This window comes from Melanerpes formicivorus, unplaced genomic scaffold, assembly GCF_026170545.1.
Source record: "Melanerpes formicivorus ecotype bairdi unplaced genomic scaffold, bMelFor1.0.p_v2 SCAF_78, whole genome shotgun sequence".
Taxonomy (NCBI): domain Eukaryota; kingdom Metazoa; phylum Chordata; class Aves; order Piciformes; family Picidae; genus Melanerpes; species Melanerpes formicivorus.
This window is the reverse complement of record NW_027142430.1, coordinates 141,597-168,767: the sequence shown is the minus strand read 5'-3', so window position 1 is coordinate 168,767 and position 27,171 is coordinate 141,597. Positions and strand designations below refer to the sequence as shown.

Below are 27,171 nucleotides of genomic sequence, written 5' to 3'. Positions count from 1 at the left end.
TGAGACACTTTCTACGTTGAAATTTCCAGTAAAGAGCAAAATTTTAAAGTAAGAGTTGTAAAAGCCTTCAAAAATTAATGCAAGAATGGCTCATAATGAGAAAATAACCATTTGAAATCATTAACTCATTTGAGGAGGGTCAGGATGGGGTAAAGCAGCAGCACCCAACACACCAACCAGGAGAGCCTGGACTTGTTCTCCCTACTGTGGTCAAACCCCTGCAGTGCTGAATGGGGATGCCTGTGAAGATGTCTCATGAATCTTAGAACTGTCAGGGCTGGAAGGGACCTCAAGGCTCAGCCAGTTCCAAGCCCCCTGCCATGGGCAAGGACACCTCACACTACAGCAGGTTGCTCACAGCCACAGCCAGCCTGGCTGCAAACACCTCCAGGCATGGCATGAGGCTTCCACCACCTCCCTGGTCAGCCTGTGCCAGTCTCTCACCACCCTCATGGGCAACAACTTCCTCCTAACATCCAACCTGAATCTACCCACTTCCAGTTTTGCTCCATTCCCCCCAGTCCTATCACTCCCTGACACCCTCAAAAGTCCCAACCCAGCTTTCTTGGAGCCCCTTCAGATCCTGGAATGCAACAATTAGGTCTCCTGGGAGCCTTCTCCTCTCCAACCTGCACAACCCCAACTCTCTCAGGCTGTCTCCAGAGCAGAACAGTTCCAGCCCTCTGCTCATCCTGAAGGCCCTTCTCCAGACATGAACCAGCCGAAAGAGCAACACCATCAGCAGGTTCAGTTACTGGTTTGACGTTACGAGGCTGCCAAGTCAAGGCTCTCTGTGCTTTTCAGTAGAAGTTATACCTGCACCCCAGAGGAATTTTAGGAATGCTGTGCATTTAAAGCATTGAATATAGGCAGAATTCATCAAATTGTAGTCTCTAGATTGCAAACACATTCTTCACGAGACTAAAAATCTCATTAGAGCGCATTTGTGAAGGGCAAGAATTTCACCTCCCGTGTAGCCCTCCAGAGGTGGGAACACAAAATCCCTAAAGTCTCTATCACCTCATTGCTTAGCATTACAGTCCATTTATTTGCTGAAACAGCTGATCTTCTCAAAGCAGCAGGCTTTTCATCTGGAGTTTATCCCATGCACCTAGAAGTGCATTTTAAATGAGGTTATCAAACTGCTTGATAAAGGAAAAGTTTTGACCTACTCACGAAGCTGCCCTTCTGCAGCTCTTACCTAAATCAGGACACTACTTTTCATCTCTACAGGTAACTGCTCTTTCTTGCTCTTGGTAACACATAGTTGCTGTTGCTCAGTGGCATCCTGTCCCAGCTACCTTCCTTTGAGAGAGGATTTGGACTGGAGATTAGGAAGAAACTCTTTCCAGGGAGGATGGGGAGACTCTGGCACAGGTTGCTCAAGGAGGTTGTGGCTGCCCCCCTCCCTGGAGGTGTTCAAGGCCAGGTTGGATGAGGCCTTGCACAACCTGGGCCGGTGGAAGGTGTCCCTTCCAACCCAAACCATTCTATGAATCTATGAGTGGGGTCTGTGGACTGAAGCACTAGCTAAGAAGTCTGAATGGAGTAACACACCAGACTCAATACAGCCCAACACACCCAATACCCAGCCTCAAACGCTGGTTAATTTCAGCTGTGCACACCAGCTCAGTCTGGAAGGGGAATTAGGGAGTTTCAGAACAGAGCTGTCAGATTCCTTTGTAAAACTCTGGTATGGAACGAGACAGGGCTAGCAAAAAGCCTGTGACACTGAAACACTGCTGACAGCAACCTTAACATGATTCATGAGCAAATAAACACTTGGGTTGTGAGCACTTTCCTGCATCACACAGTTGGTTCTGGAGAACCTACAGAGATCCTTCACTTACCAATTACTGCTTCTTCCCAGCCCTGCAAATGTGGGGAAAAGGAACTCTTGAAGACAGTGTCCTTCAACAGTTTTGTCAATTAAACCCATTATACATCTTTTTTCCAGTGATGCCCAGAGGCAGGACAAGGCCTAACAGGCACAAACTGGAACATTGGAGTTCCATCTGAACATGAGGAACTTCTTAAAGGGTGGCAGAAGACTGGAGCAGGCTGCCCAGAAGAGGCAGTGGAGCCTCCACCTCTAGAGACATTCAGAACCCACCTAGACATGTTCCTGTGTGACCACCTCTACATGACTCTGCCTTGGCAGGGAGGGTTGGACTGGAGGTGCCTTCCAACACCTACCATCCTGTGATCTGCAGATCTACTTTGATAGTGTTCCACAGAGCAATTATGCCAGCAAGTAGGTGAATTGTCTCCCTAGGATTTGTGGTTGTCACTTAATTTCTAGTGTCTCAAGCACAAAGGTTTAAAATAGAATGGGATAGATGAGTGTGATTCTACACACTAACCAGCTGGACTAACTTCTGTGTGCTGAAGTCCACCCATTCTGAACACTCTTGAAGCACACTAAAGCATGGGCATGTTCAAACATATTGTAACAAGGAAATGTTGTAGCTTGGAATCCAGTAGATGGAAATGTACAGCACACTGGGAGGAGGACTGAGTAGGCTGGGTGGTTTTTGAGGGGAATTTTCTCTTGCAGTTGGTGTGGTTGAGTTTTTGGTAGCAGAGCTTTCCAGCACCAGTCAAATTCAGAAGTGGAGCAATGTAAAAACTAACTGAATTTCACTTTATATTGAGTTTTGCTCATGAGAAAAAAATACTGCCTAGATGCAATACTCCAGCTTTCTTGTAGCACCCTTCAAGTACTGGAAGGCTGCTCTGGAGGCTTCTCTTCTCCAAAAGCTGTTAAAGGAATTACACATAGCCCCTGATACCTAGATGTCACATAGATGTGGTTATGTACCTACACAAAATGAGAGTCAGAGTTCCTTTGCTGCCAGCATTTGGAGTAATGAAAAGTAAAATGAGCCTAGCTACTACAGTGTGTTCAATTCCTATTTCATGTCTCATAACAGAAGTGTTACTGTACTTGCAGAGAAACTGTCAGCTAGGGTTATGGTCACAACAGGTCATTTTCTTTCAGGGTTATACTAAACTACCACAGACTTTCAGGCATAATGACAGGGGCTGCAATATTTGGCATTTGGAAAGCAATCACAGACTTTTTATTACATTCAGAAGAATATTTTATTAGTTTTGGTGTAATGATATCATGTGTTTGATAACACGACAGCTTTTAAGGCTCTTTGAAGACTCCTGGAAGGAAGTTTTATCATTGAATCCAAAACCTGATGGGTATCAGCAAGCTATACTGCAAAACCAAGCTGTAAATCACCTGCTACTGCACACTTGACAGAATGGTCTGGGTTGGAAGGGATTTCCACAGGTCATCCAGTCCAACCCCCTCTGCAGTCAGCAGGGACATCCTCAACTAGGATCAGGTTGCCTAGAGCCCTGTTGAGCCCTGCCTTGAATATCTCCAGGGATGGAGCCCTTACCAACTCCCTGGGCAACCTGTTCCAGTGTTCCACCACCCTTATGGTGCAAAACTTGTTCCAAACATCCAATCTGAATTTGCTCTTCTCTAGTTTAAAGCTACTGCCCCTCATCCTATCACTGCAGGCTTCTGCAAACAGTCTCTCTCCATCCTTCATGTAGCCCCCTTCAGGTACTGGAAGGTTGCTATTGCTGTCAATAGGTATATTTAATTTGCTTATTAAATTATTACTCACACTTAGCAACTGTAATTAGATGCATTTCCCAGTTGCAAACTGCAGAGTCTCTAATTTACATGATTCTGTTGAAGTGATATGCAAATTCCCAGTGGTCAGAACATCGTTTCACTTGGTCAAGAAATCACAAGATGAAGTCTTGTGATGCTTGTGACAGCATTATTATAAACTGGCTTTTTTTTTATACACACTGGACTTGACAATGGCTTAACCATTAATGTTTGTTCCCCCCCCCACCCCCAAAGAAGGGCTATTTGAGCTGTTAGTAACATTCCTACCATGCTGAAGTTCAAACAATAGGGTTTTCTTTGCATGCAACAGGTGATCAACGGAACTTGTCCTTTAAGCAGTGACCTGAAGCAAACAAGCCAGCTGTAGCCAGCACATCCAAAGTGCTGAGAGCAGCTCTTGCAGTTACAGCAGCCACCTCTGACTCAAAGGTCTGCAGAGGATTACAGTAGCCGCAGGGAAATTAACATTTGTCCTATTGAAGAAAACCTTGCTCAATCCAAACCATCACAGAACTGCAGGCTGGCTGGGGTTGGGAGGGACAGAGATCAGGCAGTTCTCACCCCCCTTTGCCATGGGCAGGGACACCTTCCAGTAGACCAGATTGATCAAGGCCCCATTCATCCTGGCCTTGAACACTTCCAGGCTTGGAGCCTCTACAACATCTCTGGGCAACCTGTTCTAATGTCTCATCACCCTCCTGGGGAAGAATTCCTTCCTAATGTCTAATCTAAATTCAGCTCCTTCCAGTTTGAAGCCATCGCCCCATGCCCTGTCACTATGTGCCCTCCCTCTCTTTCCTGTAGCCCCCTTGAAATCCTGCAAGGCTGCTCTAAGGTCTCCCTGAAGCCCTCTCCTTCCCAGGCTGAACAACCCCAAAGGTCTCAGCTTGTCAGTTATTGCTATTTCTTATTGATTGCAGTGCTACCTTATTTCCACCCTTTACTAGGTGGCAGATACAGAGGGGAGAAAGTATAAAATAACCCCCACTCTACCTTCCAAGGAAAGTGTTACAAGGTAAGGTGGGAAGTCAAAGTAGTAACAAAATCACATGGACAAATCTACAAGGCCACTACTGACCACAGATGAGGGAAGACTTAGAATGAGGCTGTTATACAACTTGCAGTTGTTTGCACAAAATGACTACTCTGCATTCTGGAAGCAATTTAAAAGTAGCCTTTGTCAAGCTGTTTGCACATCTGTCTAATTTTAGAAGCTTTCTTAAGGACATTGTTGTATTTCATACAAGACTACAAACTGAGTGCAAATCTAGAGCGATTCTGGAATCCAAGTCAGTTATTGTCGAGCTCAACCTACAGTGTTTGACTTCAGATTATTGGTATGGTCTAACTAAACTGTTTAATTGATCTCTCTCCATTACACACTGCCCTCAGAAATGGATTTGTCTCCTCTTTCCATATTTCCCTGCAGAAAGTTTAATAAAGACTGGCTCCAATATTGTGCTGCAATTTGCAAACGAAAAAATGAGTAGATGAGTATCCAATGTTAAGCTGAAGCTGTCTGATAAGGGAAGGGAATTCATTTTGAGGCTTCACAGGCATGTGAGCAGATCTACATTCAGCACTAAGTCAGTGAAATAAGGGGAAAATGCCCTACAAATCCACGAGAGGCTTCTATTTTTAAGCAGTATTTTTTCAAGGAATCCAGATTTGGTCATATTATCACACTTTTGAATTCTTCCTATCAGCTCAGCTGACCATGACCCCTTTCAGACAAGCCTCTCTTCACCACCAGTGCTGGCAGCAGAGCCTTTCTGCTCATGCTCTGTCCTCTAGCTCACATGTTGGTGTCCCTCAGTGGGAAAGTAAAGCTCAACAAATCAGGAACTTCAGGCTTGTCTCAAAGCAAGAAGAAAATCTGCTCTCCCTCATTTCCTCTCCAACACACTGGAAAAGCAACTCCTACATTATTTCCACAAAGCAGCAGGTGAAAAACCTGACTAAACTTCCTTTCTGGCAACAATCTTGCCACAGGACGGGACTTAGTACCTCACAAAACCCTGCTCCAGTCAGTTAGAAAAATACATGCATATAAATCACTGTAGCTGTCTATACTTGCTGAAATATTACATGACAAGGTTTTAATTAAGTCTATCAAACACATTTAAGTGAAATACTACTGTAATTAGTACAAAATTTACTTAAACCTCTTTCAGTTTGAAAGTAGTTCCTGAAGCAAATGGAAATCAACTGACAGCAGCCTGCTCCCATGATACTGTATTTTAGTACAAAATCTGTCTGAAGTTTTGTGCCCTTTCTTACTGCTTTTACAACACTCACTTACAAAGCTGTTGAATGGAATTAGCTAGGAAATTCCACTTCCTTTGAAAAGGTTGTCTCTTACCTTGACAGACTGCAAAGCCAGTTTCAGTGGTCATTAATTATTGCTGTCCACAGCCAGTCTGCTTTGCTCCCCAGGCATCCCACCCTGCCATGCATGTCCAAAACTGACAGTCCTTCAGTGCTCCCCCTTTTCAGTCAGTCTTCAGAGGCAAACCAGGCTGAGATTTATTTTTTTTTTTTGCCCTCAAGGTTAAGGTGCTCAGAGGAGTCACTACTGAGCAAACATACTTACCTCTCCTGAGCCTTGCCCTGGCCAGGCAGAGCACTGAACTCACACACATTCTGTGTATGGACCTGTGCTTTGGCAGGGGGGTGGGCTGGATGATCTCCAGAAGTTCAGTCCAACTCCCTACCATGCTGGGAGCAGCTACATTGACATCCCAAGTCTCAAAGAACAACTAAGCAGTTTTATTTGTTGCTCTTCAAAAGTGCACACATTACTGAGGCTGGGGCATTAGGTGTGGAAGAGACAAACAGCAGCAAGATGCTAGATGTTACCACAGCGCTCAGCATGCTTTTAAGCACCACAGTGAGTTTTTTCCTACTGCAGTGTCAGGCTGTGGCAGTTTGCCTATTCCTAACACACTAAAAACAGAGCAAGTGATTATGAACATAAAATACATAGCATTAGAACTTAAGGATCACTTCTCCTGTTGAAGGTTGGCAACCATTTTTAAACAAGGTATTTTTCAATCAGCTGGTTCAATCAGGCACAGAGGTTGTAACACTTCTACAGCTACTCATAACACTTGCACATTACTCACTCTGACATACTCTGTTTCTCCACAGGTGTTTTTTGTAACTCTCCTCACAGAGGTCATGAGTAGCTGGACTTCAGCTTGCAGCATGGCATCAGCACCTGTATCATGCCCTATCCAACTTTTACAGCATCCAGCCTGCCCTAAGCTTACAAATTCTACCCTAAAGTGGCTCCCAAAATCCGCTATGTCAGAAAAAGACTGGAAAATAGAGAGGGGAAAATAGGGAGATAATGCCAAAAATATAAAACCCTCTTCTAAACAGCAAATATTCTTCATGGAGCAATGCTAAATATGCTAGCATATAATCATCTAAATCAAACACCTAATCCAATCTAATCAAGAACCTAAAGGATTTGTTACTGCATGCAAAACACCTTCTTGCAACCTTTCTTTAGTACTACCTAGTGAATATTCTGTCACACAGTGTTTGATAATCCTTAATTAACAGGCTTTTTTTAACTCAAAATCTGTGGTAGAAGGGAAATACCTTAACTACACCCTATGGACACAGTCAAAAAAAATCAAAGAGTTTCAGAACCTATTTTAAATGAGAAAATTAGTTGCTAGCTAGTTAAACTTGGGGGAGCCTGGGTCAGTATAGTTCTAACAAGAGAAAAGCTAAACAAGCTTGTTACTAATCTCTCCACTTCAAAATAACTTAATTTAGGAAATAGTAAAGGGAAAAAAAGGGGGGCAATCATTGTGATACATCCTTGATGGGAAAAATGTAAGGGGGGGGGCAGGGAAAAGGCAGTCCTTGTGATTGCAGTTCATAGCCTGAGCCTTCTGACCTGGTTGCATTTATTTCTAATTGTAATTTTTAGGATTTGGGTTGGAGAAGTTTCACTATCATTATATGAAAAGAAAAAAAATAAAATAGAAATATATATATATTAAAAAAAATTGCTGCATTTCCCAACTGGAAAAATCCTCAACTGTGAATCAGCAAATCAGTAGATTTCACTTTAAAAAAGGCACAAAACCTTCTGTGCAAGGAGAAAGGCAGAAGGAGTACACAAGGACAGAAAATCTCAGCAGTTTCCTCTGCCCTTCATAATAATCCATTAGCCACGAAGAGTCTGGTAGAAACAAAAAAAATGGTGAGCAGCACTGCTTTTAAGCCTGAATTTTGGGTTTACCCCCCCTCTTTCTTTTCCACTACACAGATGGAGATTCAAGCTTTGAGGAAAAGACATGTTCTCTTCACTGATAACTTCATGGGAAATAATGGGAGAAGAAATCAAATCAGACTGGGGGAGCAAGTAAAATCTAAAAGGCTCAGCAATATTTGCTCCCAAATTTTCCCTTCTCCTCCTCCCAGAGGCAAAAAAAGGTCTCTTAACACTAAGCTTTAGATATCTTTGCAGCATAATTTCTGCTTCACTTAATCTTTGACTCTGTATTCTCTCCCTTTTAGAAACGGTGCTCAAATACTTCACAACAGCTGTATAGAAAAAAACCCCAAGTATTTAGTACAGTTGTGATCTTGCAGGTACCTCTCACTCCATCACAAAACAGAAAATACAGGAAGAAAGTGCTGGAGGGAATAATTAGCTGGCATGGAGAGTTTAGAAGAGAGATATCCTCTTTTTGTGGGTGTAACTGTAAAAAAGGGCTGCATGAGAAGGGTGGAGGAAGTGAAGCAAGCCCAGCGACCCAGCTAGAACTTATTATTTTTTTAGAGGGGGAACTGGGAGCTCCTTTGACAGAAACAGGCCTAAAACAAAGCTTAGTGAAAAATTTCAGGCCTAGGGAGGCTCTTACTGCTCACTAATTTTCTAGGCCATGATCCTTTAGAGTAAATTTGAGACCTGGTGAAATAATTACAGGGAACTGCAGATAAAGGTACCACAGCTGAATTAAAATTTAAATACTTCCATCAAGTACTTGAATTCAATTTAATCTTTAAGGGTTTGGCACATAGCAAAATTCCTCATTACTATTTAAAAATTAGAAAAGGGGGGGGGGGGAAGTGACATGCTTGTCTTCAGCCAGTCTTTTAAATAGCAAACTTTCTAATTGGAAGGTGAAATGTGAACATAAATGATATTCTATTGAAAAATGTGATGATGATTAATGTTTTTACAGTATGTGTGGTTAACTGTAGCTTTAAAAAATGTAGCCTGAGTTGTCTAAAACCCTGCCATTCTCTTGAGGTCTCCACAGTACAGGGTAAACAGAGAGTACACTCCATGCACTCCATTTTCATGCAGTTCATTTTTACCTTTTCTTCTCTACATACATACCCCTCCAGTAAAACCATGCCTATACATGAGAGCACAGATAACGTTAGCTTCCAAGCAGAATCATTGAAAGTTTCAGTTACCATTGATGCATTTTTATCTTGAAGATGCCAGACGATGAATCCCTGCCACGCTTAAGCAGCACAATAATATTGGGGTTTAAGGTTGATTTTACTACACCAATATTTACGTGCTGCTAGGGCGGAACAAGTATGACAACTCTTCTTTCTACTCATCCACATGTGGGGAAGACAGAAAACTTTGTTAGTTCTCTTCACAGCTGCTTCTCTTCCTTAAATTCCTAAAGCAGCAAATAATGATTCGCATCTTTACCAGAGCATGCAAACCATGATGTGCTGCTAGAGGACTTTAAGGCCTCAAAATCAGGGCTGAAAAAAAGCCTAGGCAGCATTTTTGATAGCCATAAAAACTGGAAATAAAGCTTGACCTAAAATTGGGTTTATTCATCCACCAACCTGCAAAATTAAGAATCTGTTATGATCCAGATCAATTCCATGGCTTCGAAGGAGAATACCAACATCTTTGAATGTTGCTTTCTTCCCATTGATGCAGTAGACAGAGGAATTATCTTTATGGGCAGTTCTAGATACACAAAATTTGCTGTCAGGAATTACTTCATAATCATCTCCTTCCTGTTTGGAGGAAAAATAAAGCCAAAAACCAAATTACTACAGCACAGGTTTACCTCACGTTTCACAATTAAGCACAGGTTTGTAATGTTCATGTTGTAAGTCAACTGCACTCTGGGATCTAATAGGAGGGAGGAATTATCTTAAAACTGCATAATGGGGGGGGGGGGGAAAAGAAAACACTAAAAAAACACCACCTTGACAAATGGGGGAAAAAATAGCCCAAATCATTTAAATTGGATGGCCTTCATATTATGCCCCTCTCACCTCTAATACAAGTGATTGCCTTGCAAATATTTTCATTTGTTCTCTTTACCACTGCTTCAAATCACAAAGGAAAAGACCTACTGCAAATTTCAAGTGGTTGTGCTACTCCACACTTGAAATTTCAGATTAGGAAGCCCTGACTGACTTCACTGCTGCTTGCATGCTAAACCTCCTCTTTTATCACTAAGCAAAAGCGTTACTTTTAGCTGAGTGCTTCTAAAGAGAAACTGCAGCAGATAAAAAAGCAAAACATTAAAGATGTGATAAATGTGACCTTCAGCAGCTTCAGAGATCTCAAGTTTACCTCCGAAGCAGCACCTAAACCAAAGCTGGTGCTATACTTAAAAAAGCTCAAATTGATGCCTGCTTTTTGAAAAGGCTTAAACTGGCCTGCCACTTCCCCAGATTAACTCCCAAGAGCATAAGCAAGCTGGTATCTGGTGTAGGCAGAAGTGGTTTGGATCACACAGTTATCCCCAAGATGTTGTTAAAAACAAAACCAACAGAGAAACCAAAGAACTTTTTTTTTTTTAAATCTGCTTATTGTAAATACAAGAAAAAAGGTCTGTGTATAAAAAAAAATCTGCCTTTTAAAACAGCTCCTTCAAAGGCTATATAAACTGCCACTTTATTAATCCAATTTTTAATTTAATGTACATTTCCCACTGTTTTGACTAGCCCTAAACTCAGCAATTTACACTCTTGCTAGAATGTGTGGACAAAAACTCCATTTAAGTTAAAAATACATTTCCTTGCACTGTGAAACTTCAACAACTAACCAGCAAAAAGGCCAGATGATTTTACCAAGGCAAAGAGGCAAAAAAAATGGTCATTTCTATTTTTTGCCAACACTTTCTATTTCATTCAAACAAAATATCAGGTTCAAAAACATTTAGTGGCAGCAGGCAACATCCTGAATTTCAGCTGAAAACCTGGTTTAAAATTGCAGCATGTTTAGTGTCCATGAGGTGTAAACAAGAAAGTTTCAGGTTCATTAGATAATTTTTCTAAACCTAGAGAAGCTAAGATTGTTTCTAACTGGTTTGAAGAGTTTTGCTTAAATAGGTTTTATTTCTTAATATATGTGCTAATATTATAAAGTTCAGCATATATAACAGGTCCAAATATAGACTTGCACATTTTAGAGATCTTACTAATTTCAGAAATCAGTTTTACTTCAGTGAGGTAACAGCTCCAAAATGACTGTTGCTTAAAATCATTATTACACACTTCTACAGAGTTTTAAAACAGACAGATCAGGTATTAAGTCTTGCAGAAAATAAAACAAGAATCCCCACTAATATTTTAAGAGCTGCACCACTCAATAGAGGAATTTAAGCTAATTAACTCTGAACTGATTTTTTTTTTAACCTCCTGAAGGTAAACTAATCTTGCTCTGAAGTTTTCCCCAGCTCAATCTAAAATAAGCAAATATTAATAGCTCTCAAATCATAAAATGAAATAAAATGAAATAAAATGAAATAAAATGAAATAAAATGAAATAAAATGAAATAAAATGAAATAAAATGAAATAAAATGAAATAAAATGAAATAAAATGAAATAAAATGAAATAAAATGAAATAAAATGAAATAAAATGAAATAAAAGCCTCCCCTGTTGTGACCAGAAGCGTACCTACCTTGTCAATGATCTTTTGGAAGTGAATTTCTACAGAGCAACTCGGGATGTCACTATGTTCGTCAGAATTATGGATCAGCACAGAGAGTTTTTTGGATCGGATTTTTTGTGCTCGATACCCAAACACAAAGAGCATGGAATCAATGACATTGGACTTGCCACTGCCATTAGGCCCAATAATACACGTGAAACGCTGCATGATAGAAGGGGGGGAAAAAGTTAGGTCCCAGCAGAAAGAGATCCTAGGCAGCGTACATCACCCATTCCATTTGTCAGCAGCTTAAACCAGTTATTCCTAGTGCATGCAACTGCAGACTGGTGATAGCTTAGCTTTTACTCTCAAAGGTAAAGCAGTACAAGTTCTTCAGCAAAAAAAAAGTTAAAAAAAGTTACAGAAGAAAAAAAAATATTAAAAAAAATAATCACACCTCAGCTGAGCTTTCTAAACTTTAACTGAACTCGAAGGAACACTGTACTGAGCCAGCATGTTCACAAGGAAATTTCATGATTAGCCACCTCAGTCTCCTGTGGGCACTAAAAAATATTCTCATTCTTCAAACACACACCCCTTAAAGTTCTCCAGTAAACGAAATCAAGAGAAAAGTCTGGGTTTTTAAGGGCTACTGACAAATGACAATTACACAGGATCAGAAAGTTGCACTTCACTACTTTTTTTCCTACGGGGCAATAATGAAAATGCACAATTTCTCTGGAAAAGTAACTCTAAAACATGTATTTTTTCATCTCTTGAGGTGAGCTTACATGAAAATACAGGAAGCAATACTAACACACAGCCAAGGTTAAGCATAGCTTTGTTTCAAAAATTAAGGTAAAAGAAATGATACCTTATGAAAAGGTCCCAAAGTTTTCCTCCCTGCATAGGATTTGAAGTTCTGGTTTACAATATGAGTTATCATGAGACGAGGAGCACCAGGTTCGTTGGCCATTGCTGGAGGTGGGGGAGGAGGGATGCTACCCAAAATCTCTTCTAAACTTCGATTATCAATCACTTCATCTGAGTCTGCTAAAAACCATCCAAAATAAACAGAAAGGGGGGGAAAAAAGCAACAAACCAAACAACCTATAAGCTCCCAATGACTAGACACCTTTTAAAGCATTCAATTGGAAAAGCAAACTGTTTCTATAGGAAGCAAACCTATAGTTTTGCCTGTAATTATTTTAATGAGCTGAGTGGAATTAAAAGTCTTTCTACCAAGTGAGTCTTTCAAAAGAGATACTTAAGATGTCCCACCGATACACTCGTGGGCTCCTTCCTTCATTATGTAATTCTTATTCTAACACACTTTAAGAGGCACTCTGCAATGACAATAGCTACAACCGTCACAATAAAGCCTACAAATCTGAACCAGGCAAAGCCTTTCTCATTAATAAGTGCAAAGCCACATTTCAAGCCTGCTCACAAGTCACTCTGCAAGATTTGGGGAGCGCTGCACAATGCTCTGAAAGCTGTAATGACAGCACAACTGCTTTGCAAAGACAGGAAGTTTGTTACGAAAACAAACTGGCCCCCTGGATATCAGCTAGTTGTGAGCAAAGCAGCTTTTCAACAGTCACTAGCAGCTTTTTGCTTCAAATAGACTGAAGCTGTTACCACCAATTTCAACATATTAATCCATTTGTCAAATACCTTGCTTTAATAATTGCATATCTGGCTACCCAAAAAGACACACACTGCTTTTTTCCCCAGACACTTTCAGCATAAACTCCAGAAAAAAAACACTGCTTCATGAAAGAGAAAGTCAAATCATTTTAAGAGTTAAGTAAATAAACTTGACATTTATTCCATTCCATGAAATCCCACACCACTGGCTCCATATACATCTGAAAAAATCCTGCTGCTGTATCACAATCTTTAAGTACAATGTTCAAGATCAGGAATACGAAACAGGCTTAGAAAGGCTACAAATTGCTTTTGCACTTGTACTGAATCACCGCTCCAAACACTTTAACTCTTCGCAAGGCCTCTTTTACCCATCTAAAAGCAGGTCAAACTGGCCAGGAGTCAAGGCTTTCTAGAAAAGGAAGGAGCAAACCCTGTCTGGGACAGTTGGTAAATTCAGCTGAAGATTGCTGCTAAACAAGCACTACAAACTCACCCCCCTGCAGAACCCCAATATCCTAACTTACCTTGTGGAGGTACCTCACTAGGCTGCCTGTTGTCTTCATTTTCCACTTCCATGTCATCGATGGAGTCCTCTAAGGGCTCTCTGCCTTCCCGATGGGCTGCTGTGGAGACTTTGGTGCTCTTGCTTGGCATCATCTTTCTTGGCTGTTTCCCTTCCATTCCGTGCAATCAGATTACTGAAGGGATCTACCTCCTTTGCTAGCAAACAAGAAAACCCCGCAATCTAAGCATTGAGCTACAGCCCCCCTAAGGAATAATCCTACATGTTTGCCCAGATGCTTGACTAATTTAGAAACTCAAGTATTTTGAGGACAAAAATCCAAAACCCCCTCAAGTTTAGCCTCACAATGACCTGGTTTAAAATACACCTCCCCATCTCCAACAGCGATTAGTCCCTAATCTGTAGAAATAGCACAAATCTACCTACTGAAAACTCACACAGCTACGTTCTGTGCAGTTGTTATGCTCAGAGAAAGCAACTGGGATGATGCTGGGGGAAAAAGAGTTAAAGAGACATTCGCAGTAACGAACCGAGTAGCCGTATGTCTATACTCTCCTGAAGTACTCTTTTACATACACGTTTCAGAGCTGACACACATTTCAACAGTCCACATGGAATATATACTTTATGTAGGTAGACAAACAAAAAGACCTGCATAATTACAGCAAAGACCTGACTCTTGAACAGTTTAAGTCAACACACTCATGTCGCCAAAATATCACACAACCACTACTGCCAGCATTCAACGTTTAACAGAGAAAGCAGAGGAAAATACCTTCGTCTGGTTGTAATATTCAAGTTAACGGATCAAGAGTGAAACGTTAACAAAAGTCCATCAGCTGGCACTGAGGCACAGCTCCCAAAACGTATAAATAGAAAGCAAACGATGAGGAGAAAGGCGGCTGCAGGAGCGAAAAAGAAACAACAAAAAAAAAACCAACACAAAAAAACCTCTTCCAAAGAGTTTAAGTTGCAGCAAGTTTGCAGAAAGAGACATGAGAAAGTTTACTTCTCACAAGATAAAAAAAACTGACGTGGTTAGAAAGTCATCTTACAATTGGTGCCAATCATTTGACGTTTTCAGACCTACCCCCAGCCCACACTCTCATGAGAGTCCTTCATTTGGGACAATGGGGGAGGGGGGGAAATAAGAGAAAGAACTCATTTTAAGGCAATTTGAGTCTATGCCCCTGGTAAGAAGTGTTCCGCAATGGCTGTCTCAGACAACTACAGCCTCTCAAAGTCCTAGATTATTATTTTTATATATTTTTTTTCTCTCGTTTGTTTCCAAAACCGCTCCACTCCAAGAGAATTGTGCAATATAGGACCTATTTACCTTACCAACCCTTCCCCCACCGCCCGACACTTCCAACAGAATCAACAGGCAGAACTACTTGACCTCAGCTTTTAAATCGCGATAAATCAGCTGCCACAGGCGCTGGCGAATTTAACAGATTCGTGCCCAGCTCCTCTCCCGGGGCAGCTCGGAGGTGTTTGGGGCAAGCATCCCTCCCCCACCCCCTGCCGAGTGCCCTTTTTTTGTTACGGGGATGGCGGAAAGAAAAAAAAAAAAAAAAGAGCTAAAAATGGACAGGAAAGGCTTCCTTAAGAACAGCCGACTACATTGCAGATCGACAAGCCGTGTCAGTGAAAACTTTCTGGGGTTTTTCTTGGTAGTTTTTGGGGTGTTTTTTTTAACCCCCATCCGTTAATGCAGGGAGCCCAGCTGCACCCGTGTCACGGTCTAGCCAAGTCGGTAAGGACCTCCTGAAGATTTCTCTCTTACATGTCAAGCGCAGAAAGAGGCAGAAAAAGAGTGATAGACAGGTCCCTGCTCCGTATGCCCATTAAAATCGGGCCCCTGTGCTGCCGAAACGTACTCCCGGACTTGCCTGTCCCAGGTGGGTCTGATTCACGGTCCCCCGAGGCCCGTAAGGGCACAGCGGGAACCCATGGCGCCTTCTTGGGCTGCAGAAGACCCTCTCTCATCCCCTCCCCTCCTCAAACCCATCTGCCGCCAGCAACCAGAAAGGAGGCTCGGTGCGCTGTGACCCTCCAGCGCGGTGACCGAAAAGCCGCCGGGCAACCCGGGCCCCTCGGGAACAGCCCTCAGCGGGGCAGCCCCCGCTCGACCGCCCGGGCCCGCAGAGAGGAGCCGCCGCCACCACCTCGCGTTCTCTCAGGACGAGAGGAAAAAAAAAAACCTCGAAAAACCAGGTGGAGGACGGAGCCCGCCGCCTCCCCGTTTTCCTTTTCATCAAGCCCTGCCCAGCGAAGCGCCCCAAGCACATCTCCGCCGCCCCGCTCGCAGCGGGGGAAACCCCCAGCTCCACCTGCCCTCAGGCAAACTACCACCGCTGCAGCCCCAAACCCTGCCTTAAACTATCCGGCGCCGCCCGCGGAGCTGGTACCTTCAAGGACTATCAGTGTCCGGCCCTCAGCGAGGCTGCGGGTGGCGGGTAGGAGCAGACGGCTGGCTCTCTGGCTGCGGCTCGGCGGCTTCCACACTCGAAAATGGCGCCCAAACGGCAAACTCGAACCGAAATTCGTTAGAAAAAGGCGCGGGGCATGCTGGGAAGGCAGGGGGCCGGCCTCCCGCGGGTTTGAAAGGGGGGAAAAAAACCGCCCCGCTCAGCGCCATCTTGCTTTCCGTTACTGTGCGGACGGGCAGGGCGGGAGGCGAATGTAAGCGAAATAAACACCTTCGCTGACGGGATTTTTCTTCGCGGGAGGAAAAGAGGGGGAGAGACTTGCGGTGGTTGGTGTCCTCACGGTCATAGCCACCTGCCCGCCCTGCCTTTAAAGGGATTTATTTTAATTGTAGAAGTAGGTCAGTGGGCGGCGCTTGGTTACTCCGGTAACTGGGCTGGGAGGTGGGGGGGCCGGAGCGGCGGCCGAAGCGGGTGCTGCTGTTAGTGAAACCTTCCCAAAAATATTAAAAATAATAATAAAAAAACTAGTGGGGGCACGGCGGTTTTAAAGCGGTGTTAATTAACGGGTAGCGTGGTGACGCCAGCGGGGCCCTGTCACCTGGTCGGGGAGGGCCCGTGAGGTGGCGGTGGGATGAGGAGGAGGAGGAGGAATTCTCGCGGGAAGTAGCCATAGAGACGGAGCCGCTTGGCCGCGGGGGGAGCGGGCAGCCGCCGCCTCGGTCCTGCCGCGGGGACGGCGAAGGAAGGCGGGATTAGAGCGGGAGTGCAGCCGGGGACGGGAGCCGGCTTGCTAAGGCAGCGGTCCCCGCCGCTCTGCGTTCTCCATCCCGCTGCCGGCGCCAGGTAAAGGCGGGCTGGAGTAGGAGGAGGCGGCCGTGATCCCCCTCCCCTCGCCGTCGGGGCCGGTCTGACTCACCGCCGTGGTGGGCGAAAGGGTCGGGACCGTGACCAGCCCCCCTGGCTCGGCGTGGGAAGAGGGGAAGGAGAACTCCGGGAGACAGCCGGGCGGCGAGGCGAGGTGAGGGCGGGGGAGTCTCGACCCCCGGCTCGGGACGGCCCTTGCAGGGAGCGGACGCTGGTGCTCGCCTGGGGAAAGGGCAGTGGGAGGACGGGTATCTGCTGCTTGGGAAACTGGAAACTTTGAGGGGAAAGGGGGTGCTGGCAACGGCCAGAGCGGGGGTTCTGCCGGCAGTGTGGTGCCTGAGGGGTTGGTCGAGTAGGGCTGCGGTTCCCTCGCAGCCTTGAGCCAAAGCCGCCTGGGAGACAGCCGTGCTGTGAGGAGCCAGCTCTAGCCGCGCCACCGCCATCTACGCCTCCCCATTCCTTCCTGCCTTTCCCTTCGCTCTCCCCCCGGCTCTTGCTCAATCTCTCGTCTCTGATCCTCGTCTCCTCGTTCAGCGGCTCCGGAGGGGAAGCGGCTGGGGTGACGCGGGGAGGGGGCGAGGGTCCGGGGCCGCCGTGTGAGGCTGGGAGGAGAAGCTGAGGCGAACTTAGCCAGCTGTCAGAACAACTCCTCGTTGTTGCCCCGTCTTTTGTCAACTTCTAGTAGAATGCTTTCAGCTGACATGCTGTTGGGCTCGTTGCAGAGCTGTATGTAGTACGATGGGTAATGATGTGCCTGTTGATGACAACAGATGAGCTATACGGTGTAAGAGTGAGCATTCTACCTTTCAGGTTGGCATGAAGAGTGTTTAAGACCTTTTCAAAAGTTATTATAAAGTTCTAGTCCTGTCTGAAAGGAGGGGAAAAAAATCACAACTCTGTGTAGTGGGAGCAGGGGAGAGTGCAAGCTGGACGCTTGACAGACTGGCAGATGCCTGCTGGTACTTGGAGTGAGAAATCAAAGACATAAAACACTGAAAACTACCGAGCAGCAACTGAAAATGTGTGTTTGGCAAGCTCTGGTGTTCACAGTAGATAGGAACAGATAAGATCCACGTGTCCCAAGTAAATACTGAGGTATTGTGTTGAGCAGAAGAGGTGCTCGCATTGAACTGCAGGAGGAATCCCTTAATGCTCTTCTACTCCCTGCTATTTACTGATTTATTTTTATGGATGCAACTCTTAGAGTTTCTGTTTAGGGGTTTAGTTTTAGGATTTGTGGCACAGAGCCATGCAATCGAATAGCAGAGCACTTGTTGGCACGTGTTGAAGGGGTGTATGTGCAGGTGCGTTGCCACCATATAGAAGTCAAGGCCATGATGAAAAGGCTGCCCTTAATCCACTACACTTAAAGTTTGCTACAGGCTCACACCCCTTTGAAATGCCTTGGTGATGAGACTCCCTGTGCAGTTTTTGGATAAGAGGAGGAGAAGGAAATAAGGCATTTTGAGTAGGAGAGGTTTAGTTACTAAAATAGAAGTAACCTTTGTGTGTTTATCAATTAGAGTTGAAAATAACTTGTTCTTTGGGCACAGCAAATCATGGTTTTGGGCTTCTGTCCTTTTAATGAGTCTTAATTTGGCACACTGCAATTTTTATGATGAAAACTTCCCAGATTAAAAGGCCACACTGTGTATCATAATGGGCTTCTCATAATGCATCTTCAGCTCTCTCCCTCTTGCCTTTGGTTCTTTCCATCTGTCTATGCTGCCCAGGGACAGACAGAGAAAGGCTTTTGTTGTCACAAGAGGGGAGGGGACAACAGGATGGGCCCCCAGTGAACTGCTTAGGGAATTAGTGTGCTGCAGTGAAGTATTATGAACATTATTGATAGGAGTGGATGAAACACTAAGATCTTGTGTCACAGCAGAATTCTTTCTGTAGGATGGCTTTTTCTTCTGTTTCATCTCTCAGTAAGCTTGAAGTGCCTTGAAAAGTTTTGTGATTCCAAGTTTTCCCTTGCTACTTTCAAGGCTTTATTGTCAGCACAAGGAAACTTCAGTGTTTCATCCTCTCATGCTTTATCAATACATTCCTCACTTGTTCTTTAAATTGTCCAGTGTGTTTATACTTAGTGATCAGGTAAAGTGGAGTTGGGTGCTGTACAACCTGAATTCCCTTGAAACTCAGGTCTGCTTTGATGCTTATTTTTCCACAGCCCTAGTGTAATATTGCTTCAAACCCTTTTATTTTGCTGTTACTGTCTACCTTTTTAATTTGGGCTACTTACATATGTGTTTGTTTTGTTCTATTACAGTTAAAATGTGCCTACATCTCTCTTTTTAATGCTCCAACTGAACAACTGAAATGAGACTGAAGACTTCCCTTCTAAAGGAACCCAAACATATCCTTTCTGTCAAAATTAAGTGTGGGAAAGCTTATTAATTCCGAACAGATTCTTTTGATCCTTAGCATGGATGTGACAGTAAAATACTGGTACATTGTAGATGGCTTTTTACTCCTCTTCACCTTGCCATTTAGTGCAGTCTTTAAGGGCAACGTTTTAAGAGATGTTGAACCCTTAGAGAGTAAAAACTTCCTTTCAGAAGCTATCTTTTGATGTTTTTCCCCTCCCTTCTTATCTGTAGTGACAAGCTAAAACCTTTCTCTGATAGTAAATAGGGATATTGATACATCTACTTGCTTGTAGTAAGACATACATGGAAGATGTAAGCTAAGTTCTAGTTTTCCTGCTAATAAATTAAAGAAATTATCATATATATCTTATATGTCAATTTGTATAAGATGTGCTGTTAATAAATTCAGTGCTAGTTGGGTGATTTGCACTTGCATTGTGGACTAAGACCCTTCTAGAAGTGTAACCCAACATTTCAGCTGTGCTTCTATAAAAATACATCACAGGAGTTATATTTTTCACATGACACCTTGCTTTATTTTTGTTGAAGAGTTTCTACCAGCTTCTTTTAACACAAAAGAGCAAGCAAGAAAGAATGATAGAATTGTCAGGCCTGGAAGGGATCTCAAGGATCATCCAGTTCCAACCCCCCTGCCAGAGGCAGGGGAACCTCATACTACAGCAGCTTGTTCACAGCCACATCCAGCCTGGCTGCAAACACCTCCAGGCAGGAGGCTTCCACCAGCTCCCTGGGCAACCTGTGCCAGGCTCTCACCACCCTCATGGGCAACAACTTCTTCCTCACATCCAATCTTAATCCACCCATGAAGACTCGAGGTTTTTTTCCTCTAAAACATTCCACGGGATTTTACCAAAATAATCCTCCTGCACCTATCCTTTCAGCTTTGCAGATCACAGCTGAGATAATTTGCAAGCTTTTCTGTACTATTTGAAGTTTTCAGAGTTCCTTAATTTAATTAAACATAAAGAATTAGTTAGCTGCCTGGGCTGGACTACAGCTGACGAGCTCTACTCCTGCAGTGATGATCACCAGATTATGAAATGGAACCTTTTAACCGGCGAGACAACTCGCGTAGTGAAGCTGCCTGATGATATTTATCCCATAGATATGCACTGGCTTCCCAGAAGTATAGGTGGGAAGAAGCAGTCCCAGGCTGACAGCTTTGTTCTTACAAGTTCTGATGGTGAGTCCATTGAAAATGTTGATAGTTTCATGCAGCTTTCTGCTGATGTCACTCGTGATGCATGAGAAATTATTTGTGGTTAAAGAATCTGCAGTAAAGCAGCTTTAAATAGTTACTATGTCAGTTGCATTGGTGTAAAACTAATAATTCCTTCAGATTTCATAGGTTGCATCAGTAATTTTCTCCAGTACAATGTTAACAAGTGTGATATAGCATTTTTAATGTGGGATGGAATCATAGAATTGTTAGGGTTGGAAGGGACATCAAGGATCCTCTAATTCCAGCCCTCTTGCCATGGGCAGGGACAACTCACAGATAGGGATGTATCATCTTTTTATAAATCAGGAGTTTTAATTAGGTCTGTACTGTGTGCTAACATAAGTCCCAAATCACTTACAGGTGATGACTGAGTTACTGAAATCACACAATCTCAGCATGGTGGGGTTGGAATAGACCTCTGGAGATCACCCAGTCCAACCCCCTCCTAAAGCAGGGCACCCACAGCAGCTTGTCCAGGGTCACAGTGGTTGGGAGGGTTGGAAGCTCTCCACACCAGGAGACTCCACAACCTCTCTGGGCAGCCTGCTCCAGGCCTCCAGCAACCTCACACCAAACAACTTTCTCCTCCTCTTCACATGAAACCTCCTGGGGTCCAGTTTGTGCCCCTTGTCCTGTCCTTGAGCACCACTGAGCAGAGCCTGGCCCCAGCCTCTTGTCCCCAGCACTTAACTAGGTAAAAAATTTATGTATCTAAATTGTTGTTAAATCTAAGGAAGAAGCTCTTAACATTAATCAATAGATTCCTCTTGAACATTCAGTTTCTGGCAAGCTGTCCATGAGGCACATCTGCCAAAAATCATAGAGATGTTGCTTTTGTTTTGGGGTTCCAGTGCAATCAAAATACAAACCAGTGCTACCCTGAGTTGTGAAAGAATAAATGCAGATCACAACTGAATTTCCAAATTTTTGTCTCCTATTGTAACAGTGCTTTAAACAAAAAGTTATTAGATAAAGGTTATTTATTGGTGGACAACAGCTTCTGCATGGGACAGCAGTGTGCCCCGATGGCCAAGAAGGCCAAGGGGATCCTTGGCTGCCTTCAGTGGAGTTTGTCCAGCAGAGCCAGGGAGGTTCTCCTCCCCCTCTACTCTGTCTTAGCGAGGCCCCACCTGGAATAATGCATCCAGTTGTGGGCTCCCCAGTTCAAGAGGGAGAGAGTCCAAGGGAGGGCTACGAGGATGCTGCAGGGACTGCAGCACTGCCTGGTGAGGAGAGGCTGAGAGCCCTGGGGCTGTTCAGTCTGGAGAGGAGAACACTGAGAGGGGATCTAATAAATTGTCCATAAATATCTGAGGACTAGGGGTCAAGAAGGGACAGGGACAGCCTCTGCTCACTTGTGCCTTTGATGGGTCAATGGGCAGTGGATGGAAACTGCAGCACAGGAGGTTCCACCTCAACATGAGGGAGAACTTCTTTACTGTAAGGGTCATAGAGCCCTGGAACAGGCTGCCCAGAGGGATTGTGGAATCTCTGGATGCATTCCTGTGTGACCTGTGCTGGATTCTCTGCTCCTGCTCTGGCAGGGAGGTTGGACTGGAAGATCTCCAGAGGTGCCTTCCAACCCCTAACATCCTGTGATTTTGTTTTGCAAAAGGAAGTGAATTCTTGCATTGTGAAAAGGAGGAGCTTTGGTGTTTATTTGCTGTTCTCTTAAACCTTCTCATTGAACACTTTCCTTACCCATCCCTCAGCCTGCCTTACGTGTCAAGCCTGCAGTCTTCCTGCAGCAGCTACTTAATCTCTCTGATAAGGATTCCTGGAAATGTGCTGAATCCAATGGAAAGGGAGTAGAATGTCTTTACAGGCTTGCCTTAATTCCTGGTTGAACTCCAGCTGTTTGTGAAATTAGAGCAAATGTAAATGTAATCCTCTGGGGTTTTCTTCCAAGCTGCATCTCTTGTGGGACATTGTTCTTCTCCTTCCGGCTTCCATTGATCTTTTTGCTGCTTTTAGACAAAAATAAAGGCCATGTCCAGCTTCAGACTGCTTACTCAGCACAAATTACAAATGAGTACAGCTAATCATTCAACATTTAATGTTACTGATATTTGTATGTTAGCATTTACAAGTCTGACAAGTAATGACCAAAACATACCTGGTCGATACTCTGGATTTGAGGGGGCTGCTAATCTCCTGCTTGAATTTCCTCTAGAACTGCAGAGTCACTTTAAGCCTGAGGACAGCTTCTGCCTTCAGTAGTTCAGAAAAATAAAGGCACAGTGTTTGACAGATCTGAGGCTACTTTGCACATTCAGAGGCTTCTGATCAGTGCTGCAGAATCTAGTTGGAGGCCTGCACCTAGTGATGTTTGCTGGATCCAGTCTTGTTCAACAGCAGCCTGGATGAAGGGACAGAGTGGACCCTCAGCCAGTTTGCTGATAATACAGAACTGGAAAGAGTGGCTGACAGCCCACCTGGCTGGGCTGCCAGTCACTGAGACTTGGACAGGCTCCAGAGTTGGAGAGGAACTTGATGAAGTTCAGCAAGGGCAAGTGTAGGGTCCTGCACCTGTGAAAGAACAACCCCCTGCACCAGTACAGGTGAGGGAGGACCAGCTGAGAAGGACCTGGGAGTGCTAATGGACAAGTTCACTGTGAACCAGCCATGTGCTCTTGTGGCCAAGAAGGCCAATGGCGTCCTGGGTTGTGTGTAACTAGCAAGTTGAAGGAGGTTCTGTCCTCAGGCCAGATCTGGGCTCCCCAGTTCAAGAGAAACAGGGAGCAACTGTAGACAGTCCAGTGGAAGCTGCAAAGCTGCTGAGGGGCCTGGAGCAGCTCTGTGAGGAGAGAAGGCTGAGAGCCCTGGGGCTCTTGAGCCTGGAGAAGAGCAGCCCCAGAGGGGAGCTGAGTAATGATCAGCAAGGGACAAAGGACCTGTCAGGGGCAAGAGGCTGGGGCCAGGCTCTGCTCAGTGGTGCCCAGGGGCAGGACAAGGGGCAGTGGGCACACAGTAGACCCCAGGAAGTTCCATTGAGCAGAAGGAGAAAGTTGTTTGGTGTGAGGGTGCTGGAGGCCTGGAGCAGGCTGCCCAGAGAGGTTGTGGAGTCTCCTGGTGTGGAGAGCTTCCAACCCCCCCTGGGCACTGTGCTGCTGGGCAAGCTGCTGTGGGTGTCTTGCTTTAGCAGGGGGTTGGACTGGATGACCTCCAGAGGTCCTTTCCAATTCCACCACTCTGGGACTCTGTTAAATGTATGGTGTTGGTACTGAAAATGTTATGAAACTAGAAATTACCTGAATAAGGAAGAACTGGTGTTAGTAATTGCTGTGAATTCAGGAAGAGCTGGGATGAACCTGCTGCTCACAGTGCTCTGGTGGATAGGTTTGAAGTTGAATTTCAGAATCATAGCCTGGTTTGGGTTGGAAGGGACTTTTCAACATCATCCAGTCCAACCTCCTGGCAGTCAGCAGGGACATTTGCAACTAGAGGAGGTTTCTCAGAGCCCCAAACTATCCTGGAATTGTCCCAGGTATGGGGCAACTCTGGGCAACCTGAGCTGGTGTTTCTCCACCCTTATGGGCCCCTCAGTTTAGGAAGGGTGTTGACTTGCTGGAACGAGTCCAGAGAAGGGCAACAAAGTTGGTGAGGGCTTTGGAACACAAGCCCTATGAGGAGAGGCTGAGGGAGCTGGGCTTGCTTAGCCTGGAGAAGAGGAGGCTCAGGGGTGACTCTCTGCAACTCCCTGAAGGGAGGTTGTAGCCAGGTGGGGGTTGGTCTCTTCTCCCAGGCACCCAGCACCAGAACAAGAGGACACAGTCTCAGGCTGAGCCAGGGGAGGTTTAGGCTGGATGTTAGGAAGAAGCTCTTCACAAAAAGAGAGAGTGATTGCCCATTGGAATGTGCTGCCCAGGGAGGTGGTGGAGTCACCATCACTGGAGGTGTTCAGGAGGAGACGTGATGGTGTGCTTGGTGCCATGGGTTAGTTGTTTAGGTGGGTTGGATTGGTTGATGGGTTGGATGCGATGATCTTGAAGGTCTCTTCCAACCTGGTCTATTCTATTCTAAATATTTTCTCCTTTCTCTCCAGACTGAATCTCCCTCTTTCAGTTCAAGCCCTCAGTCCTTGTCCTGTCCCAACAGGCCCTGTCAGAAGTCTGTCCCCAGCCTTCTGCTCAGCTCCTTTAAGCACTGAAAGACCACCAGAAGGTCTCCCTGGAGCCCTCTCATCTCCAGGCTGAACAACCCAGCTCTCTCAGCCTGAGAGGGCTTCCGGCACTCCCAGCATTGCTGTGGCCTCTTCTGGCCCTGCTCTAACAGGTCCCTGTCTGTGCTGTACCCAGGACTCCAGAAAGGGTGGAAAAATCAACATGGGAAACCAGAACACAATGAGAGTTGCTTCAAGCTTCTGTCACTGCAGGCCACCCAGATTTTGCCATCTGAATGTGCGTTTAGTGGGGTAGTTTCCTGTTTTGTTAACCTTCTACACAGTTCACAGTTAACTCTCTTCTCACCTGCATCCACATATTGGTCTTGACAACATGATCTTTCTCTGGAGTAGTTAGGTCTTTGGTTTCTGGTTGTGACTCACCAGGTATGGCCTGGTTTAGGGTTCATATTCCCAATGGGAAACGATCCCATTTTAAGTGATGGAGCATGTGCACACACTTAGTGTGAGGTGTCTGTGTCCTCTTGGTGGGCAAGAGTTCTGCTTGCTCTGGACTCTGCTCATAGTGTTCACTGGCCAGTTAGATCACATAATTTTCAAAGCATTTGGGCTTTAAGATGGTTAATTTGAATCACTGAACTCTTCTAAGCCTTGTGTTCATTCTGCCACATGTTTCCAAGTCCTTTGTCTGCTCTTTGGTCCAGTTTAAATTTGATCTTCCTGGATTGAAGCAACATCCCTCATTTGGAAAGAAAGACTTCCTCATGTTTCTGTTGAAATCATTAATAGTTTTGTTTTTTGGCTTCTGTGAATTTCCATAACAGCTCCATAATGCAGGCAGGCAGCAAGACTTCCTCAGAGCACTGCACTCACCCATGGTCAGATTGTTTTAGCTTTTCCATTTTCCTTTTTGGTGGCTGAGTGATTTTTCCAGATCTTCAAAAGAAACCCCACGAGGACTCTCCTGGGCTGCAGCCTATAGGCTTTTGACAATGAAATTACATCAGGCAGTTGTGTCCCCAGAGAAACAGGCAGAGTTCAGAGGGACAGAAGAAAAATGAACAGGCAAAACAAAGATCAGAAATACAAAAAGGGGAGGGGGAAAAAACCAAAACCCAACTACCAAGCCACAAATCCAAACTGGATCTCATTTACAAGCTCTTCTGCAAGAGCTCATTCGTTTGGGGTAAGGGCAGCTGTGAACACCCTAATTGCATGTTCTGTTCTTTTGGTGTGTGGCTGTCAGCTTCTTGGTTTATGCAGTTTTTAAACAGAAGATGCCACCTTTGCAGTCCTAAATACTGATTCACAGATGAGCTCTCCTGTTCTGTGTCTTTTCTCCAGGGAAGTTCCACTTGATTTCCAAGCTAGGAAGAGTAGAGAAGAGTGTGGAAGCCCACTGTGGAGCTGTACTAGCAGGAAGGTGGAATTATGAAGGAACAGCACTGGTTACAGGTAAGTGTCCTTTAAGTGACCAAGGGAATGGGTTGAAGCTTGAGGAAGGCAGGTTTAGACTGGAGATGAGGAAGAAATTCATTCCAGGCAGGGTGGGGAGACACTGGAACAGGGAGGTTGTGGATGTCCTCTCCCTGGAGGTGTTGAAGGCCAGGCTGGGTGAGGCCTTGATCCACCTTGACTGGTGGGAGGTGTCCCTGCCCATGGCAGGAGGTTGGAACTGGATGATCTTCAAAGTCCCTTCCAACCCAGATCATTCTAAGGATCTAAGAATTTAATGTATGACCAACCCATGACATTAATTTAGTCAGGTCTGTGACTATTTGGAGACAGAGCTGAAGAGAAAGGTGTCCCTGCTGGCTGCAGGGGGTTTGGACTAGAGGTCCCTTCCAACCCAAATCATTCTATGGTTCTATGTTCTGTACTTCATAAAGGAGGATATTTGGTAGTTTTTTTTCTTATCTATAACAAAGAAAAGTTCCTAAGTTGATAGATTCATCTCTATACATCTCACATTTGGGTTTTTTTTAGCCAGCAAAGTTTAATGAGGCCTCCTGAGAATCTTGAATACTGGTTTTATTGTGCCTCTCTTCCCTTATTATTAGGAGTGGTGGGTGTAAATCCAGCTGCAGCCTAACTCTCTTCTCTGTTGAGGCTGGGAGAGTGATCTCCCAGTGGCTGCATCTCTGCATCTCTTTTTGTCTTAAATCTTTTGGTAATTAGTTGCTTTTGGCATTTTTATCACAAGCTTCTATCTTGATGTTAAGGGGAAGCTAATTGAATTTCCTCTGATAGACTTCTCCTTTATGGGGTTTCTGTTGGTGTCAGAATTTTCTGCAGCCTCCTGTTGATCTAGCACAGCTGATTTCTTTGGACAAAATCCAGCTCAGTCCAGAAGTAGTGAAGATAATGTTGGATCTGCTTGTTTCCAGACTCAGTCTGACTCTAAAG

At 44.7% G+C, this 27,171-nt stretch overlaps 2 protein-coding genes across 8 annotated transcripts in view; one reads left to right on the top strand and one right to left on the bottom strand.

Moving 5' to 3' along the window:
- The window catches only part of SMC4 (structural maintenance of chromosomes 4), a 46,134-nt gene extending 29,890 nt beyond the window's left edge, over positions 1 to 16,244 (bottom strand). The window contains exons 1-5 of one of the 4 annotated variants that reach the window (XM_068164287.1): positions 16,140 to 16,244; positions 13,730 to 13,925; positions 12,427 to 12,605; positions 11,583 to 11,774; positions 9,503 to 9,679 (exon numbers count right to left, since the gene is read on the bottom strand). In XM_068164287.1, coding sequence (XP_068020388.1) covers positions 9,503 to 9,679; positions 11,583 to 11,774; positions 12,427 to 12,605; positions 13,730 to 13,886 — 705 coding nt within the window. In that variant the 5' untranslated portion in view covers positions 13,887 to 13,925; positions 16,140 to 16,244. Of the gene's footprint in view, positions 1 to 9,502; positions 9,680 to 11,582; positions 11,775 to 12,426; positions 12,606 to 13,729; positions 13,926 to 14,503; positions 14,715 to 16,139 lie in introns of those variants that run through there. The other 3 variants (XM_068164289.1, XM_068164288.1, XM_068164291.1) reach the window with 3 other exon arrangements.
- A 124-nt stretch (positions 16,245 to 16,368) lies between these two features.
- The window catches only part of IFT80 (intraflagellar transport 80), an 81,073-nt gene continuing 70,270 nt past the window's right edge, over positions 16,369 to 27,171 (top strand). Inside the window, exons 1-4 of one of the 4 annotated variants that reach the window (XM_068164283.1) lie at positions 16,369 to 16,413; positions 19,300 to 19,389; positions 20,385 to 20,603; positions 26,110 to 26,220. In XM_068164283.1, coding sequence (XP_068020384.1) covers positions 19,350 to 19,389; positions 20,385 to 20,603; positions 26,110 to 26,220 — 370 coding nt within the window. In that variant the 5' untranslated portion in view covers positions 16,369 to 16,413; positions 19,300 to 19,349. Of the gene's footprint in view, positions 17,179 to 19,299; positions 19,390 to 20,384; positions 20,604 to 26,109; positions 26,221 to 27,171 lie in introns of all 4 variants that reach the window. The other 3 variants (XM_068164282.1, XM_068164281.1, XM_068164285.1) reach the window with 3 other exon arrangements.